Below are 16,249 nucleotides of genomic sequence, written 5' to 3'. Positions count from 1 at the left end.
CCCAGAACTGATCCCTGTGGAACACCACTAGTTACCTCTTTGTCTACCTCTATTCCAAAAGGCATCCTTCCACTGCTACTGTCTGTCTCCTACAACTAAGCCAGTTCACCCGTGATACCATGTGACTTCATCTTTTGTACCAGTCTGCCATGAGGGACCTTGTCAAAGGCTTCACTGAAGCCTATGTAGACAACTCCAATCACTATTCCCAATCATCTTCTAAATGCATATAGATCTTGTGTCTGAAAATCTTTTCTAATAATTTCCTGACCACCGATACAAGCTCACAGACCTGTAAGTTCCTGGATTGTCCTGCTACCCTTCTTAAACAATGGGACAACATTGGCTATTCTCCAGTCCTCTGGGACCTTATCTGTGGCCAAAGATGGTACAAAGATGTCTGTCAATGCTCCAGCAAATTGTTCTCTTGACTCCCTCAATATTCTGGGATAGCTCCCATCAGGACTCAGGGATTTATTTACTCTAAAACTTAAGACCCTCAACACCTCTTGCTATTTAAAAGCAACTTGGCTTAGAAATTTGACACTCCCTTCCCCAAGATCCTCTGCCACTAATTCCTTCTCTTTGGTGAATACCAACATAAATTATTCATTTAGGACCTTTAGTCTCATATCTGATCGCTTCCTCAATTTAACAATCGTTACTTTTCACTTAAGCCTTGATACTTCTTTCCTTTTTTTTTTAAAAAGCACATTCATTGCGATGTTTTCTTTCCTCATCCTGTTATGTTCCATTTTCAATGCTGATTATCCTGCTAATGGCTCTAGTGTTTTCAGTTCTGGATAACTTACAGACTTCTATCAAGGGCTGAAAATGAGGCCTCAAGACACTCAAAAACTAATGAAGATAGAGGTATTACAGACTGAACAATGACTGCAGGGACTTGGTGAATGGAATCAAGAAAATGATTAATGTAGATTGAGCAGGTCCTGTAAAAGGATCTAAGTCCAGAAACTAGATGGGCTGAATGGTATTTTCTAATTCAATTTTTCACAAGTTGTTTTGTTATTATATTGTAGTGTTTCTGTTAGAGTTTCAGCAATGTTAGCATTGCTACATGTCGTGACTTTAACCAATCAACCATTCTGCTAAAATTGGAATTGGCAAGCCATTGTGCATGGAGGGCTGAACTCTGATTCCTAATCTTACTAAAATTAACTGCACAAGAAACAAGTTTTGGTCTGTTGGAAATAATTAAATTGGATTCTTATTATCAAACTGCTTATTCTCATCTTCAAAGAGCTGAAAACCTGTTTTCCATATTGTGATTGAATCTATGGCATCTTGTCTTCAATTTGTGCTGTAAGCAACAACAGTGAATATTGTAATATTCAGGGCACACTGAGATTGCTATGTTCTGTGTTTGGTTCTACTTTACAAGCAGGGCAGGTCTTGTTGTCAGGTATTCAATCAGCCACTCAAAATATTTCAAGATTTACTCGGAGCAGTTCAAAAATTACAAGCAGTTAGAGAAGGAGACAGAGACAGAACTAAGTTTCATGCAGAAAAGAATTGTTTAGGTGACCTGCTGAAAAGTCAGATAAAAGTCAAACGCTATCTGAACTCAGTGAGTTAGCTAAGAGCAGGAGAAGATGGCCAGCCCGGAGGCACTTAGCAGCTTAATTGGACCTGAAAAGAAGCTATTTGCCAGAGTGCTAGTCCATAGCAGTGGTGAACTGTTAGTGAATTTAAGGGAAATGATTTGATTTGGTGTGTTTTTGCTCAAAGTAGCTAAGCAGTTGGAAGTTTTGTAGTGAGTAGATAGGGTTCCTCAAGTGAATCCAGTAAGATGCGGTGTCAGGAGACAGGAATGGTGAACTGGGAGATGAACAATCATTGAGGCCTTTTGTGACAGAATGACTTAGAGAGTTCAGAAGCTAAATCGGTCAAAGAGAAGAAGTTAGAATCACTTGTAACAGCTAATAACATTTGCGGGGGGGGGGGGGGGGGGGGTGTTTCTGTGAAGTCCATGGGATCCACCATAGCCACTTCTAGTGTTTAATGCAATGTTTGATCACAATTTGTTTATTTGTATAATGGTAATTCTGGGTGTTACAACGCAGATTATATTACTGTTCTAACTTTGTAAAGTTCATAATTGCTTGTTTAAAACTCTGGAATCTTGTGACTTTATTCTCTTACTAAATTCCTGGATCTGACACTTTGTACACTTTAAAAACAAGTTACTAGTCCTCAGTCAGATCATATATTTTTTTCAAAAACTGGTGGTCTGCTTTGTGGTCGTAACATTATACATTACATTGTTCAATTTATTACATTGGTGTAAGTCAGTAATTCTCAGAACTGTACTGCAGTGCAAAACACACAGAATCAATGAACTGTATAATTTTTGGTACCAATAAAGTGCATGGTTTAATTTTGTTGCTTAAGACACTAGTCCCACCACTTGGTCTCACACTGGCGATAAATAGGATGTGGATTTTCCTTTTAGAATTAGAATTATTGTCAGATTCAGTCACATAAGTGCAGTGAAAAGATTACAAAGTCACCACTTACAGCTCCATCTTAGGTACAAAGGTGCATAGGTACAGAATCTTAGGATTGTCTTCAAATTCTTGTTTAAGTATCCACATATAAGCCAAGGATTTCCTTTAAATTCTCAACACTTAGTGGGCAGCCACTTGCAAAATGCCATGACAGCAGGCCAACATTAGGCAGACACACACACATACTGCCATGTTGTCAACCCTGCTGCCTCCCAACTCATCTCCAAATTTAGCCCCAGGTTACTCATGGCCATTCAGGGGTTTGCACGATTTGTTTTTGTGAAGCATTACTTGTAAATGCCAGCTCCTATAACTGCTGTCAGTAGGGATATAATCCTACTGAACTAAATTATGGAATCAAACTTAATTCACTCAAATCCTATTAAGAAGATTTGATTACAAAATCAAGACTGAAATACCAGTGGAACAACTTACTGCTGGAAAGCAGAGTTCTCTCCAGCTTAAATGCCAATATTTATTCTACACATAACATTCTATCTATGTTCCTCATGATTTTGTATAGTTCAATAATATCACCATGGGCAGCACAGTGGCTCAGTGGTTAGCACTGCTACCTCACAGTGCCAGGGACTCAGGCTTGATTCCCACATTTGCACGTTGTCCCAGGGTCTGTGTGGGTATCCTCCGGGTGCTCAGGTTTCCTCCCACATTCCAAAAGATGTGTAGGTCAGGTGAATTGGCCATGCTAAATAGCCCATAGTGTTAGGTGCATTAGTCAGGGGTAAATGTAGGGAAATGGGTCTGGGTGGGTTACTCTTCGGAGGGTCGGTGTGGACTTGTTGGGCCGAAAAGCCTATTTCCACACTGTAGGATATCTAATCTCACCACTAAAAAGAATTACTTGAGAATTATCTCATTATTTGTGAGGCAATGCTAGGTGCAGTATACTTGCCACATTTCTAAAGTGACAACACCATAAAAGTATCTAACTGGCTTTTGCAATATTGAAGGCCATTTAAGGATCAAAATTCTCTCCATGATCCTGCCAAGCATTAAGTGATATTGTGGACAAAGTGGCAGCATGTGCAGTGATTAACCTGACCACTACCTCTCTGCACTAATCTGTAATTTCTCCTTCATTGGCCATCCCATCACTGTTCACTCCACAAGACATGTAAGAATCAGTTCAGGGCAGGAACATTGAATGATTTATGCTCAATGAAAACTTTATTTTCTTCCCAACCTCCCCAGTAAATGTGGATTCCTGAGTCTGTTAAAGGTGGATGCAAACCCAGGATAATAATAATTAGGGCTAAAGGTCTTCTGATGGAGAGAGAAGGAAGTTAATGAAGGCCCGATTTCCCTTTGTTTCAGGCTACACATTTATCACTGGAGTTCCAGTGTTCCAACAAGTCCAAGATTCACCCCTCCCAAACGATTTTAAGGAAAATAGCTACTTCATTCCTGTAACAGTAATACAATCAATCATTTATGTCATTTTCATTTTTGCCTATTATATATCTTTGCAAAAATATAAATAAGTCTTGTTTTAATTGGTTACACAGTATTTAAAAAGGATATTGAGTTCTCATTAAGCAAGCCTGTATTTCTTAGGCTTGTAAGCAAATCTTACCATAGTTGTTTCATGTATCGACCCAAAGCTGTTAATGAAAATATTTATTTGTACATCAACTGGAATATCTAGAAACAAAGAAGAATGATTAATTTCACAGAATAAGTACTAAAAACCTACAAAAACATTTGTAATTTAGACAAAAGTTAGATTAATTAGCACACAGATAATAATTCTTATGTCACAAATTTTATGTCATAAATATCCAAGAAAATAACTAATTTAGGAATTAAACAATTGCATCTTTATTTATCATCCAAAATCACAAGAGGTGCTAGAAAGACAGCATAAAATTTTAAAGACTTGATTAGAGCTTATTATCAGAAATGATACAACGATTGTGATTCAGGGATTCCCTTCTACTGTTTGCCATTACAGATGCCCCAAGTTAAACTATAGGACTCAATTCATCTGAATTTAGACACAAGGTCAGAGTCAGTATGGTAACAAAGGTAGATATGTGTCTAATTCAACAACTGGAGGTCATTATTGGGTGGATTGAACAAGCAATGATCATTACACAACTTATTAAAGGGATATGTGTAAGTTTCATTGACCAATATAGCCAAAGAAATACCAGTTTTTGTAACTCTGGATAAACTTTGTCAATGTAAAATCGTATCTTTTAGAATGAAAATAAAACACACACGAACTTCCTGAAGATTAACCAACAGAGCATTACAGTTGTAACTGACAATTTAGCTCTAGTCAACCAAATTTGGGAAGCATATTTATAACACATAGCCAATTTGGTCATAAACTTGACAAAAAATTATTTTGGTGAAACTAATGTGATTTTTAGGCACATTTATGAGAAAGGGCCAATTGGCCACACAGTCTTAGAGTCATACCTCATGGGAACAGTCCCTTTGTTCCAACTAGTCCATGCCAACCATGTTCTCAAACTAAACAAGTTCCACCTGTCTACATTTGGCCCATATCCCCCAACATTTCCTCTTCATGCACTTATCCAAATGTCTTTTAAATTTGTAACTGTACCTGCATCCACCGCTTCCTCTGTCAGTTCATTCTATACACTAACCATTGTGGAAAACGTTGCCCCTCATGTCCTTTTCAAATCTTTCTTTTCTCAGCTTAAAAGTATGCACCCTAGTTTTGAATTCCCCACCTTAGGGAAAAAGCCTTTTTCTTTGCCTCTCATGATTTTATAAACCTCTATAAAGTCAGCCCTCAACCTCCTACGCTCCAGGGGAAAAAAAAAAGAGTCCCAGCCTATTCAGACTATTTGCATAACTCAAACTCTCCACTCCCACCAAGATCCTGGTAAATCTTTTCTGAACCCTCTTCAATTCAATAACACCCTTCCTATTGAGGGTGACCAGGACTCCATACAATACTCCAGAAGAGGGCTCATAAATGTCCTGTACAACCTCAACATGACATCCCGACTCCTAAACTCAAAAGGACTGAATCATGAAGACCAGCTTTCTTAACACTTTCTTAAATCACCCTGTCTACCTCTGATGCAAATTTCAAAGAATTATATACCTGAACCCCTAGGTCTCGGTTTTACAACACTACCCAGGGCCCTGCTATTAATTGTATAAGTCCTGTCCTTTGTTTTACCAAATTGTAATACATCATATTTATCCAAATTAAACCTCACCTGCCTCAGCCCTTTAACCCAATTGATCAAGATTTCTTTGTGCCTTCTTCACTGTACACTATACCACCCATGATGGTATCATCCACAAACTTAACCATGCCTCCGATAATCTCATCCAAATTATTTACATAAATGGAAAACAAAAGTGGACCCAGTGCTGATCCCTGTGGAAACCCACTGGTCACAAGCCTCCAATTCGAGAAACAACACTCCACCATTATCCTCTGTCTCCTATCATGCAGCTGAGTTTTGTACCCAACTGACAAACTCACCCTGAATCCTATGTGATCAAACTTTACTAATTAGTCTGCCATTATCAAAGGCTTCAATAAAGTTCAAGTAAATAATGTCTTCTGCTCTACCTTCAATCTTTTTGGTTACTTCCTCAAAAAACTCAATCAAGTTGGTGAGATCTGATTTCCCTCGCACAAAACCATGCTGACTATTCCTGATCATTCCTTGCCTCTCCATATACAAGAAAATCCTATCTTTCAGAATCCCCTCCAACAACATACCCACCACTAAAGTCAGCTCCTACAGAAGTAAAAATAGGGGCCATCTTGGATTGTCCAGTGCCGAAGACAAAACCAGAGATTTTGAGGCATAGAGGCATGAGTGGATTCTGTTGGAAGTTTGCTCTAAATTTCAGCCTTTTACTGGCTCCATTCATAAATTTGTTAAAGAATGGCAAGAAGTTTGAAAGAGAGGAGAACATCAAAGTTCTCTTAACACCTTAAAAGTTGCTGTTTTAGTAGCACTGAATTATACAAAGCCATTTAAAAGTGACGGTTGATGCCTGAAGGTTTGCTGGACATTGAGTTGCAGTTTGGTTTAGATGTCTCAGGGAGACACGCTAGCTGATAAAAAAAAATTTAGCAACTGCGTACATATACACGGAAAGGAAACTGATGGCAATCGCTCCAGCCTGACCAAGAGACCATTGTATGATAATTCCTCACTGAGGTTTAGGTGTTTCAGAGGATATAATTGGCCTAAAGGTAAGAAAGTGAATTTGAATTCTTTTCACAAGTCTTTAAAAAAAATTTTCCAATATTCTGTTTTGTCCAGTGTCTCTACCATGAGGTTAAAATCACACAACACCAGGTTATAGTCCAACAGGTTTATTTGGAAGCACTAGCTTTCGGAGCATTGCTCCTTCATCAGGTAGCTGTGAGGCAGGATCATAAGCCAGAATTTATAGCAAAACTGTCATGCAACTAAAACTATATATTGAATAAACTTAGATTGCTTTTAAGTCTTCCATCGTTTAGAACAGGTTGCAGGCAGTGAATGCAGGTAGTCAATCCATGTAACATTTTATAAAGTCCTACTTTGGAAATAGAACTAGTCCGACTCAAGATTGGGATACATACAGACGCTAACTTCACTCTGTTAATGCATTGGCTTGAGCTGAGATGCCACCTTAAGTTATCTCAAGAAAGTGACTTAAAAGTCGTTCTGGGATTTACATATTAATGAATCGAAACCGGCAAGACATTCAAAAAGTTGGGATATTAGCTTTAAATCTCAGATTGAGAAATTTTTGTTATGGGCCAAAGACAGGTAGGTGGAGTTAAGTAATAGATCTGGCACAACTTCGTTGAATGGCAATTCTGAAGAAGGGTTATGCCTGAAACGTCGACTCTGATGCTCGTTGGATGCTGCCTGACCTGCTGTGCTTTTTCTACCACCCCACTTTTCCAACTCTTTATTGAATGGCAGAGCAAGCTCGAGAGGTTGAATGGCTTACTCCTGTTTATGTGTTCCTATAAAATTCTTCTTTGCTTCTGAATGTTTTGCCAATTAGTTTAAATTTATGTCCTTTGGTTACCAACCGTTCTGCTATCATTAAGTGTCTCCCTTGTCAAAATGCTTCATGATCATTCTTCATGCCTATATTAAGATAGCCCCTTTATCTTCCAATGCAAGGAAAGCAACCTGAAACTCTAGCATCTTATCAACCAACTGAAGTCCTGCCTCCCTGGTATCATTTCCAATAAATCTCTTTAACTCCGAGAGACTGAAGACAAAACTGTTCCTGGGGCCTTGCCGGCTGTTTTATAAAGAGGTGATGCAGTGAAAGTCACCATAGTCCCAGAGGATGCTCTCTCATTAGAGAGAGACAACTTCAGGTGTGTTCAATCTCAGGGTCACCACACTTCAGGTGAGGGATGAGGTTGTGAAAGCAGACCCTTCAGGCTGATCTCAGCTAGTCCAGGAATTGAACCCATCCTGTTAGTGTCATTCACAAAGCAGCTAACTGTCCCCAAAGGTTCAGACATGATACCTTTGCTGTTTGTATACACTACCTTTTTATTATATAGCCAAGGATCCTTCAATAATTTTAAACAGCCTTCTTAACTTGCTACCTCATACACATGAAAAGAGTAATGGTCCTTATATACAGCTCAAGGGAGTAGCACATTATACTTCTCCCTCTGCTCTTATCTGTTCGTCAGTTCTATACCTGCTCAACCGTTAGTGCCATGGACTTCAGTATTATTAACATATTTGTTATCTCCTGCTTCATTAAACACTACATCAAAGTCTATATACATAACATTAATCATCAACATGGCCCTTTAATTCAGCAAAGGATCAATCAACTTCGTTAAACATGGCCTGTCTTTAATAAATCAGTGTTGGCTTTAATTTGTTAGCTCATGGTTTTCAGAGTGGTAACTATTTTCTTTCTTGGTTATATGTTGGTTCTGATGGTTTTCCTACTACCAACATTATACTGATTGACCTAATGTAATTGCTGGATAATTGGAGCTAATAGCCAGTATCCCTGTTATCTCAATTGTTTCTTAGCTCGGTAATGTTGGATGCATCTCACATGTTGGTCACCTCTTCACTTTTGAGTGCTTCCAACTTTTTGATAACTTCTCTTTGTACTCTATATATTTTTATAATTTAGTCATTTCATCACTATCCCTTCCTATACTGTGACATTGGCACTTCCTCTTTTTCTCGTGAAGAGAGATGCAAGTTGTTAATTTAGTACCTCAGCCACACTATTTGCCTTAACACAATGATATTTTTAAAATTTCTAATCAGCTAATTAACTAATCCTAATTCCTCACTCTTCTTTTTATGAAGTTTCTTTAAACACATGTGACGTTTTGTTAATTGATGAGTTTCCCAACAGATGCAAGGCTAAGAGGGGATTTGATAGAGACATACAAGATGATCAGAGGATTAGATAAGGTAGACAGTGAATGTCTTTTTCCTAGGATGATGACGTCAACTTGTACAAGGGGGCATAACTGCAAATTGAGGGGTGACAGATTTAAGACTGATGTCAGAGGCAGGTTCTTTACGCAGAGAGTGGTAAGGGTTTGGAATGTCCTACCTGCTAATGTAGTCAACTCAGCCATATTAGGGAGATTTAAACAATCCTTAGATAAGCACATGGATGGTTTTGGGATAGTGTAGGGGGACGAGCTGAGAATATTTCACAGGTCGGTGCAACATCGAGGGCTGAAGGGCCTGTTCTGCGCTGTATTGTTCTATGCTCTATTAACAGCAATCGAGGTTTGTTCAGTATATCATTTCAGTTGCACGACACTGTAATCTTTTGCTATAAATTCTGTGACTTATGACCCTGCTCCACAGTTACCTGATGAAGAAGCAGCACTCCAAAAGCTCATGATTCCAAATAAACCTGTTGGACTATAACCTGGAGTTGTGATTTTTAACTTTGTCCAAGCCAGTCCAATACTGGCACCTCCACATCATGTCTATCATGAGGGACAAACCAATTGAAATAAACAGTGTCACAGGGATCATGCTGGGGCCACAATTATTGACAATATACATTAATGACTTGAAGTAAGGAATTGGATAAGGTGCCAAACAAAAAGTTAACACATAAGGTAAGATAACATGCAATTCGATAGTGGATTTGCTAACCAAAATGTATTTTAATTTCTTCGATGTGGGAGCAGGATGTACTGCAGCCAAATTTGCAGATAACATGAAAATTGGCATGTAATTTGCAATAAGGAAATATGAAATTTACAAATGGATATGGATATGTTAGGTAAATGAGACAAAATTTGGCACATTAAGTTTAATGTGGATAAGTATGAGGTTATCCATTTTGATTGGAGGACAGTTGGAGTAGCTGTGACTGTATTCACCGGAGAATACAAGAATGAGGCGTGACCTTATTGAAACATACACGATTCTTAGTTGACTTGAAAGGCTAAATGCAGAAAGATAGTTTCCGCTAGTGGGTGACCAGGACGGGAGAGCATAATCTAAGAATAAGTGGTCATCTACTTCAGACAAAGATGAAGAGGGTGGTGAACCTTTCGAATTCTTTACAACAGAGGTTGTGCTGTGAAATTTGTTCAAGACGGAGATAAATTTTTAATCAGTAAGGGAATAAAGGATTGAGAAACTAAGAAAAATAGTTTAAGATTGTCAGATCAGCCCTGATCTCATTGAATGGTGGAGCAGACTAAATAGACTGAATGGCCTGCTTCTGCGCTGACATCTGACTGACCTAAAAGGTAGGAACGTCATCAGAACCTGATAGCCTGCATCCAAAGATTTCAAAGGTAGCTGCTTCAGAGTGAGTGGAGGCATTGGACAATATAATACAGAACTCACTGGATTATGAGAAGGTTCTGAGAGATTGGTAAATGACAAATGTGATACGGCTGTTCAAGAAGAGAGATATATGAAGCATGAAAGTACATAGCAGTTAGCCTAAGAATGAGAATTGGGGTAATTCTAGAATCTATTATGAGGAAAGAAATAATTCATTTTTACAAAAGCTTACCTCAATGAAAGAGGATCAACATGGCTTTGTGAAAGGGAACTCATGTTTGAGAAATTTCCTAGAGTCCTTTGAGGTTATAAAAAGCTGGAGTGATAAAGTGAGATTCATGGGATGTAGTGTATTTGGATTTTCAGAAGGCATGGGATAAGATGGCTCATAAAAGATTATTGCAGAAAGTATTATTATTGTTCACAATACTGGGAGTAATGTACCCCAATACATGGATTGAGGACTGGTTAACCCATAAGGGATAGAAGACTGGGATTAATAGTTTCTTTTATAACCGTTTAAGTGCACCGCCACAAATATTAGTCCAACAGCATCATTGATTTACTAACTACATTAATGAGGAGGATGGGGAAGGCGTGAAATTTGTTGATTTTGCAAATATCAATGGTAAGCAGTAAGTAGATTGAGTAAGTAGGCACTTGACAGCGGAGTTTGATGTAGGAATACATGAGGTTATACAATTTGTTGTGAAGAATCAAAAGGGACAATATTATTAAAATAGACAGAAACTCTAAATAAGTGTAGCACAGAGCGGTTTGGATGTTTTTGTGCATAAAACACAAAAATGGCATACAAGTGCAGCAAGTATTAAGGCATCTGCAAATCAGTCTATAACCCCTTATCCAGGCTACCAATGATAATCAATATCATCAGATCACAGAATCAAAAATAAAATTGTTACAGTGCAGAAGGATGCTATTTGGCCTATTGTGCCCACACCTACACGTTAAATTAGGATCATTACCAAGTGCCAATCCTCTGTCTTGTACGTTATTTTTATCCAGGGTGGCACTGTTGCCTCACAGTGCCAGGGACCTGGGTTCAATTCCCACCTCAGACAACTGTCTGTGTTGAGTTTGCACGTTCTCTCTGTGCCTGCATTGGCTTCCTCCAGATGCTCCGGTTTCCTCCCACAATCCAAAGTTGTGCAGGATAGGTGAGTTGGCCATGCTAAATTACCCACAGTGTTCAGGGATGTGTAGGTTGTGTGCATTAATCTAGGGTAAATGTAGAGTAGGAGGGGAATCGGGTGGGTTACTCTTTGGAGGGTTGGTGTGGACTTATTGAGCTGAAGGGCCCGTTTCCACACTGCAGGGGAATCTATAAATCATCCGATGTTCTCTCAAATCCCTCACTCAAATCTGCCTCCACTGTACTTCTAGGCACTGCATTTCATACCATAACTACTTGCAAATGTAAAGGTTTTTTGTCATATTACCCCTGCTTCTATACCCTCTTCTCCTCATTCCTTTTTCTTTCAGCAATACATGGATTGAAATCAACCACGTTTATTCCCATCTCTTTATGCACCCAATGTTTCTTCTTATATGGCCTCTGATATTATTGTTACCACTAGTGGGCCTGTAGACTACTCTCTAACATTTTCCCCTTTTTCTAACATTCCTCATTTCTACCCAAACCCATTCAACATTGTGATCTCCTGAACCAAAGTTATCTCTATCTGCTGCACCAATGATAAATAATGCTGCCCCTTGACCTGTAGTTAGCTTGCTATTCTTAAGATTCATACAGTTAAACAGCATGGAAACAAACCCTTCTGTCCAATTTGTCCATGCCAACCAGATATCCTAAATTAATCCAGTCCCATTTCCCAGCACTTGGCCCATAACTCTCTCAACCCTTCCTATTCATATATACATCTAGATGCCTTTTAAATTTGTAATTATGCCGGCCTCCACCACTTCCTCTGGCAGATCATTCCATACAAGCACCACCCTCTATGAAAAGGTTGCCCTTTACATCCCTTTTAAATCTTTCCCCTCTCATCTTAAACCTATGCCCTCTAGTTTTAGTCGCCCTTACCTTAACAAAAAGACCTTGGCTATTCACCCTATCCATGTCTCTCATGATTTTATAAACCTCGAAGGTCACCACTCAGCCAAATGCCATTTGACTTTAGGAAATATTTAAATTCCCTGCTGGTAAATTACGTCCCATTGTCAGTGATCAATACTTCTGTGAGTCTGTATATTGAAAATGATGTTTGCAGCTTCTCAATTGTCATCCCGGAGTTTGCTGAACAAACTTTATGCACTTCCAACCACTCTGAATGGGTGTCCACAATGACCAAGATGATTGAACCCATGAAAGGACCAGCATATTCGACATGCAACCGAATCGATCACTGAAGGTGGCAGTACAAAAAGATAAGGTAGTAAAAAAAAGTCTATGGCATGCTTGCCTTCATTGGAAGGGACATTGAGTATAAGGATAGGTAAATTATGTTGCCGTTTTATAGAACTTTAGTTAGGCCACATTTGAAATACTGGTCACCACACGATCAGAAAGATGTAGATGCTTTGGAGAGGGTACAGTAAAGGCTTTACCGGGATTTTGCTTAGTATCGGGGATTTTAGCTGTGAAGAAAAATTGTATACACTAGGGGGTTTGTTTTCACTGGAATGCAGGTTGTTGAGGGGACAATTTGATGAAGTTTAAAAGACTGTATGTGGCATGGATAGCATGGAAAGTGTGAGGCTTTTTCCAAGGGTGGAGGGGTTAATTAGTAGGGGACACCGGTTCAAGGTGTGAGGGGATGTTTAAAAGAGATGTGCAAGGCAGGTTTTTCACACAAAGGGTGGAAGCAGATACAATAGCAGCATTCAAGAAGCACCTGGACCATACATGAATCAGAAGGGAATAGAGGGATACGGATCTTGTAAGTGAAGACAGTTTTAGTATGGAAGGGCTAAATGTGGCAGTGCAGGCTTGGAGAGCTGAAGGACCTGTTACTCTGCTGTATTGTTCTTTGGATGTCATTTTAAAAAGCAATAGTGAAAGTGCAACATAACAGGTTAATACGTTCTTGTAAATGTGAAGGGTGTAGTAAACACATCTGGGGAACTCTGGATGTCAAGGAAATGTACTGGATGGGATAAGAAATACAAAAGGGAAGCTTATGGACCAAAAACAAATAGAAATCCTAGAGAAGTAGAGAAAATGCAGAAATTATTAAAAAAGAAATTAGGAGAGCAAAGAAGGGGCTTGAATAAAATAATGGCAAAAAATAACTGATGATCTAAAGGCAGTTTAAAAAGTATATTAGAGGCAAGGGGACAACTAGGGAAAATAGGCCAACCAATGTGTCTGAAACTGGAAGATATAGGTGAGGTTTAAATAAACACTTTTCATCTGAATTTACCACAGTGCAGAACAATATAGTATAGAAACCCGAACAAATTAACATCAGGAAGGAGGAGGTATTAATATTTTAGTCAGTTTAAAGTTGTATAAATAACCAAGCCCAGATGAGCTACTGAGACAGGCAAAGGAAGAGTGTACAGGGGCATTGACATAAACTTTCAAATTCTCTCTGGACACAGGAGGGGTGCCAAATGACTGGAAGACGATGAGTGCAACATCAGTGGTAGGGAAACTATTAGAAAAATTTTTGAGGAACAGAATTTCTGAGAGAGGTTTAATCTAGGATAGTCAGCATGCCTTGGAAGGGGGTGATCATGTCTAAAAATATGAGTGAATGTTTTGAGGAGATGACTAGGTGTATGGATGATCGTAATGTAGTTGGTGTAATCTACACAGATGTCAGTGAGGCTTTTGGAAAGGTATTGCAGGGGTGACTGGTCAAGAAGGTGAGACCATGGCATCCAGGGCAATTGGGAAATTGGATCCAAAACTGGCTTATTGGCAGGAAGCAGAGTGTGCAGGTTCAAGTTGCTTTTTGTGACTTGAAGCGTCTTTCCAGAGGTTTTCCACAGAGTTTCATGCTTTGCAACTTTCTGTTTGTTGTATACATTAATGTCTTAGATGCAAACATAGGGGGTTTATTAGTAAATTTGCAGACGACCTAAAAGTTGGTGGTATGTAAACAGCAAGGAATAAATCCTTAGACTACAAGAAGATACAGATAGACTGGTCATACTGTCATAACAGTGCAAGCTGTCCAGAACTCTGGATTTCAAGGAATGGAGAAAATTGCTTGAAGGAATAAAGGGAAGCTTATGGTACATATCATGGACCAAAACACAATAGAAGCCCTACAGGAGTACAGAAAGTGCAGAGGATTTTAAAAAAAAAGAAATGGGAGAGCAAAAAAAAAAGGGCATGAAAAAAAATCAGTGGTGGTTGATTCATGAAAGTGTGAGTAATGCATTTTGGGAGGACTGACAAGGCAAGGCAGGACATGATGAATGGCAAGACTTTGGATTATACGGAGGATAACTGGGACCTTGGTATATATGTACATAAATCCTTGAAGAGACATAAATAGGATGGCTAAGGTGGCCTATGGAATACTTGTCTTTATTAGCTGTGGTATAGAATGTATGATCTGGGAAGTTATGATTGAGATGTATGAGACACTGGTTAAGCCACAGCTGGTATAGCCAGTCCCAATGATGTTCTCCATATTTTACAATACCACTACCAATACCCAAAAACTGAACCATACTTACTCTACATGTCTGAGAGACACTCTTACATCTCAATAACTTTATGCACCCTATGAAAATTTGGATGTCAATCACATAATAAACCAGAGATTATAACTTTTGAGGCTCTGCTTTTTAGCTTATTGTTATTCCTCACTCTCTATGCAGATCTTATTTTCTAACTCGGCCTATGTCATTGCTATCTACACAGCAATCAGCAACCACTGGATCACTTAGCCCACTATAAGTTCCTTCCCAGTAGAGCAGATATTCTGAATCCAACACCAGGCAGGCAACACAGCCTTCTGAACTCCAATCTTTCATGCAGAGAATGGTGTCCATGCTCCTCAGTAGACTATCTCTTACCACCACTGCATTTCTTCTTACTACTACCCCTTCAACTTGTAAGGTGCGCTGAACCAAGATGCCAATTTCATCTGCTGCTTCTTCCAACAGCTTCCTTTCGTCCACAAAAGTGAGACACCTCAAACTTGTTAGATAGTTGAAAGGGCTGAGACTTCAGACTATAATATCTCCTGATCTCTTACCTGCCTTCCTTATGCTCAAATCCTAATGTCCCTCAATAGGTGCAGTCAGCCTATTACTCTAAAGGTGTGTGACTGCCTTCTAGAACAAAGTGTCCTGGAAGCCTCAGTTGCATCACTATGTCTTCAATTTATTCTCCAATTCAATAAATTTGAGTTGAAGTTCCTGGAGGTTTAGGCATTTCCCACAGACATGTTGATCCGGGACTACTTTCAGGTTCAGAAATTCCCACAATCCACAATTGTGATACAACGCCCATCTCTTTATGTTTTGTACATTGGTTAGCTAAACGTAATTAATTAATTTAAATCACACAAATTTTTTTATTTTTTTCTTATACCAAAATTTATCTGTATCTGTTAAATGTTAATAGCACTTAATAACTGAAAGTTATACTAAGCATGTACCACCCAAATGGCTGAATTATCCTTTAATGCCATTCTTATTATTCACTCAGATTTTCAACTGTTTGCACTGGTTCTTGGCAGATGAAGTGACATACTCCCATACTGTGTGGGAAGATATATAAAAGTAGATGTTCTTCACCCAATTCACCAAACCCCCAAACCTGGCATTCTTTGCCAGCTGTACACAATGATGACAAAAGGCCATATATTTTTATGGATTGTCACTTAGATGAAGCAACTCTGCTCTGCTATTGCTCAAGAACTTGTTTTACACTGAACTATCTTCACAACAGCTGTTCTGAATAGTGAATTTCCTTGTTAAGCTTGAGAACAGCTT

General features: G+C 38.9%; 1 protein-coding gene across 2 annotated transcripts in view; it reads right to left on the bottom strand.

Moving 5' to 3' along the window:
- glrbb (glycine receptor, beta b) overlaps positions 1-16,249 on the bottom strand; it is a 228,152-nt gene that overhangs the window by 134,944 nt on the left and 76,959 nt on the right. For both annotated transcript variants that reach the window (XM_087979820.1, XM_087979821.1), the window contains exon 4: positions 4,123-4,190. In XM_087979820.1, coding sequence (XP_087835946.1) covers positions 4,123-4,190 — 68 coding nt within the window. The remainder of the gene's footprint in view (positions 1-4,122; positions 4,191-16,249) is intronic.

Source organism: Chiloscyllium plagiosum, unplaced genomic scaffold (assembly GCF_037043375.1).
Source record: "Chiloscyllium plagiosum isolate Xiang-an unplaced genomic scaffold, Cpla_swu_hap1 HiC_scaffold_36, whole genome shotgun sequence".
In the NCBI taxonomy this organism is placed as follows: Eukaryota; Metazoa; Chordata; class Chondrichthyes; order Orectolobiformes; family Hemiscylliidae; genus Chiloscyllium; species Chiloscyllium plagiosum.
Note: the sequence above shows the minus strand (reverse complement) of the source record. Positions and strands in the feature narration are given on the sequence as shown.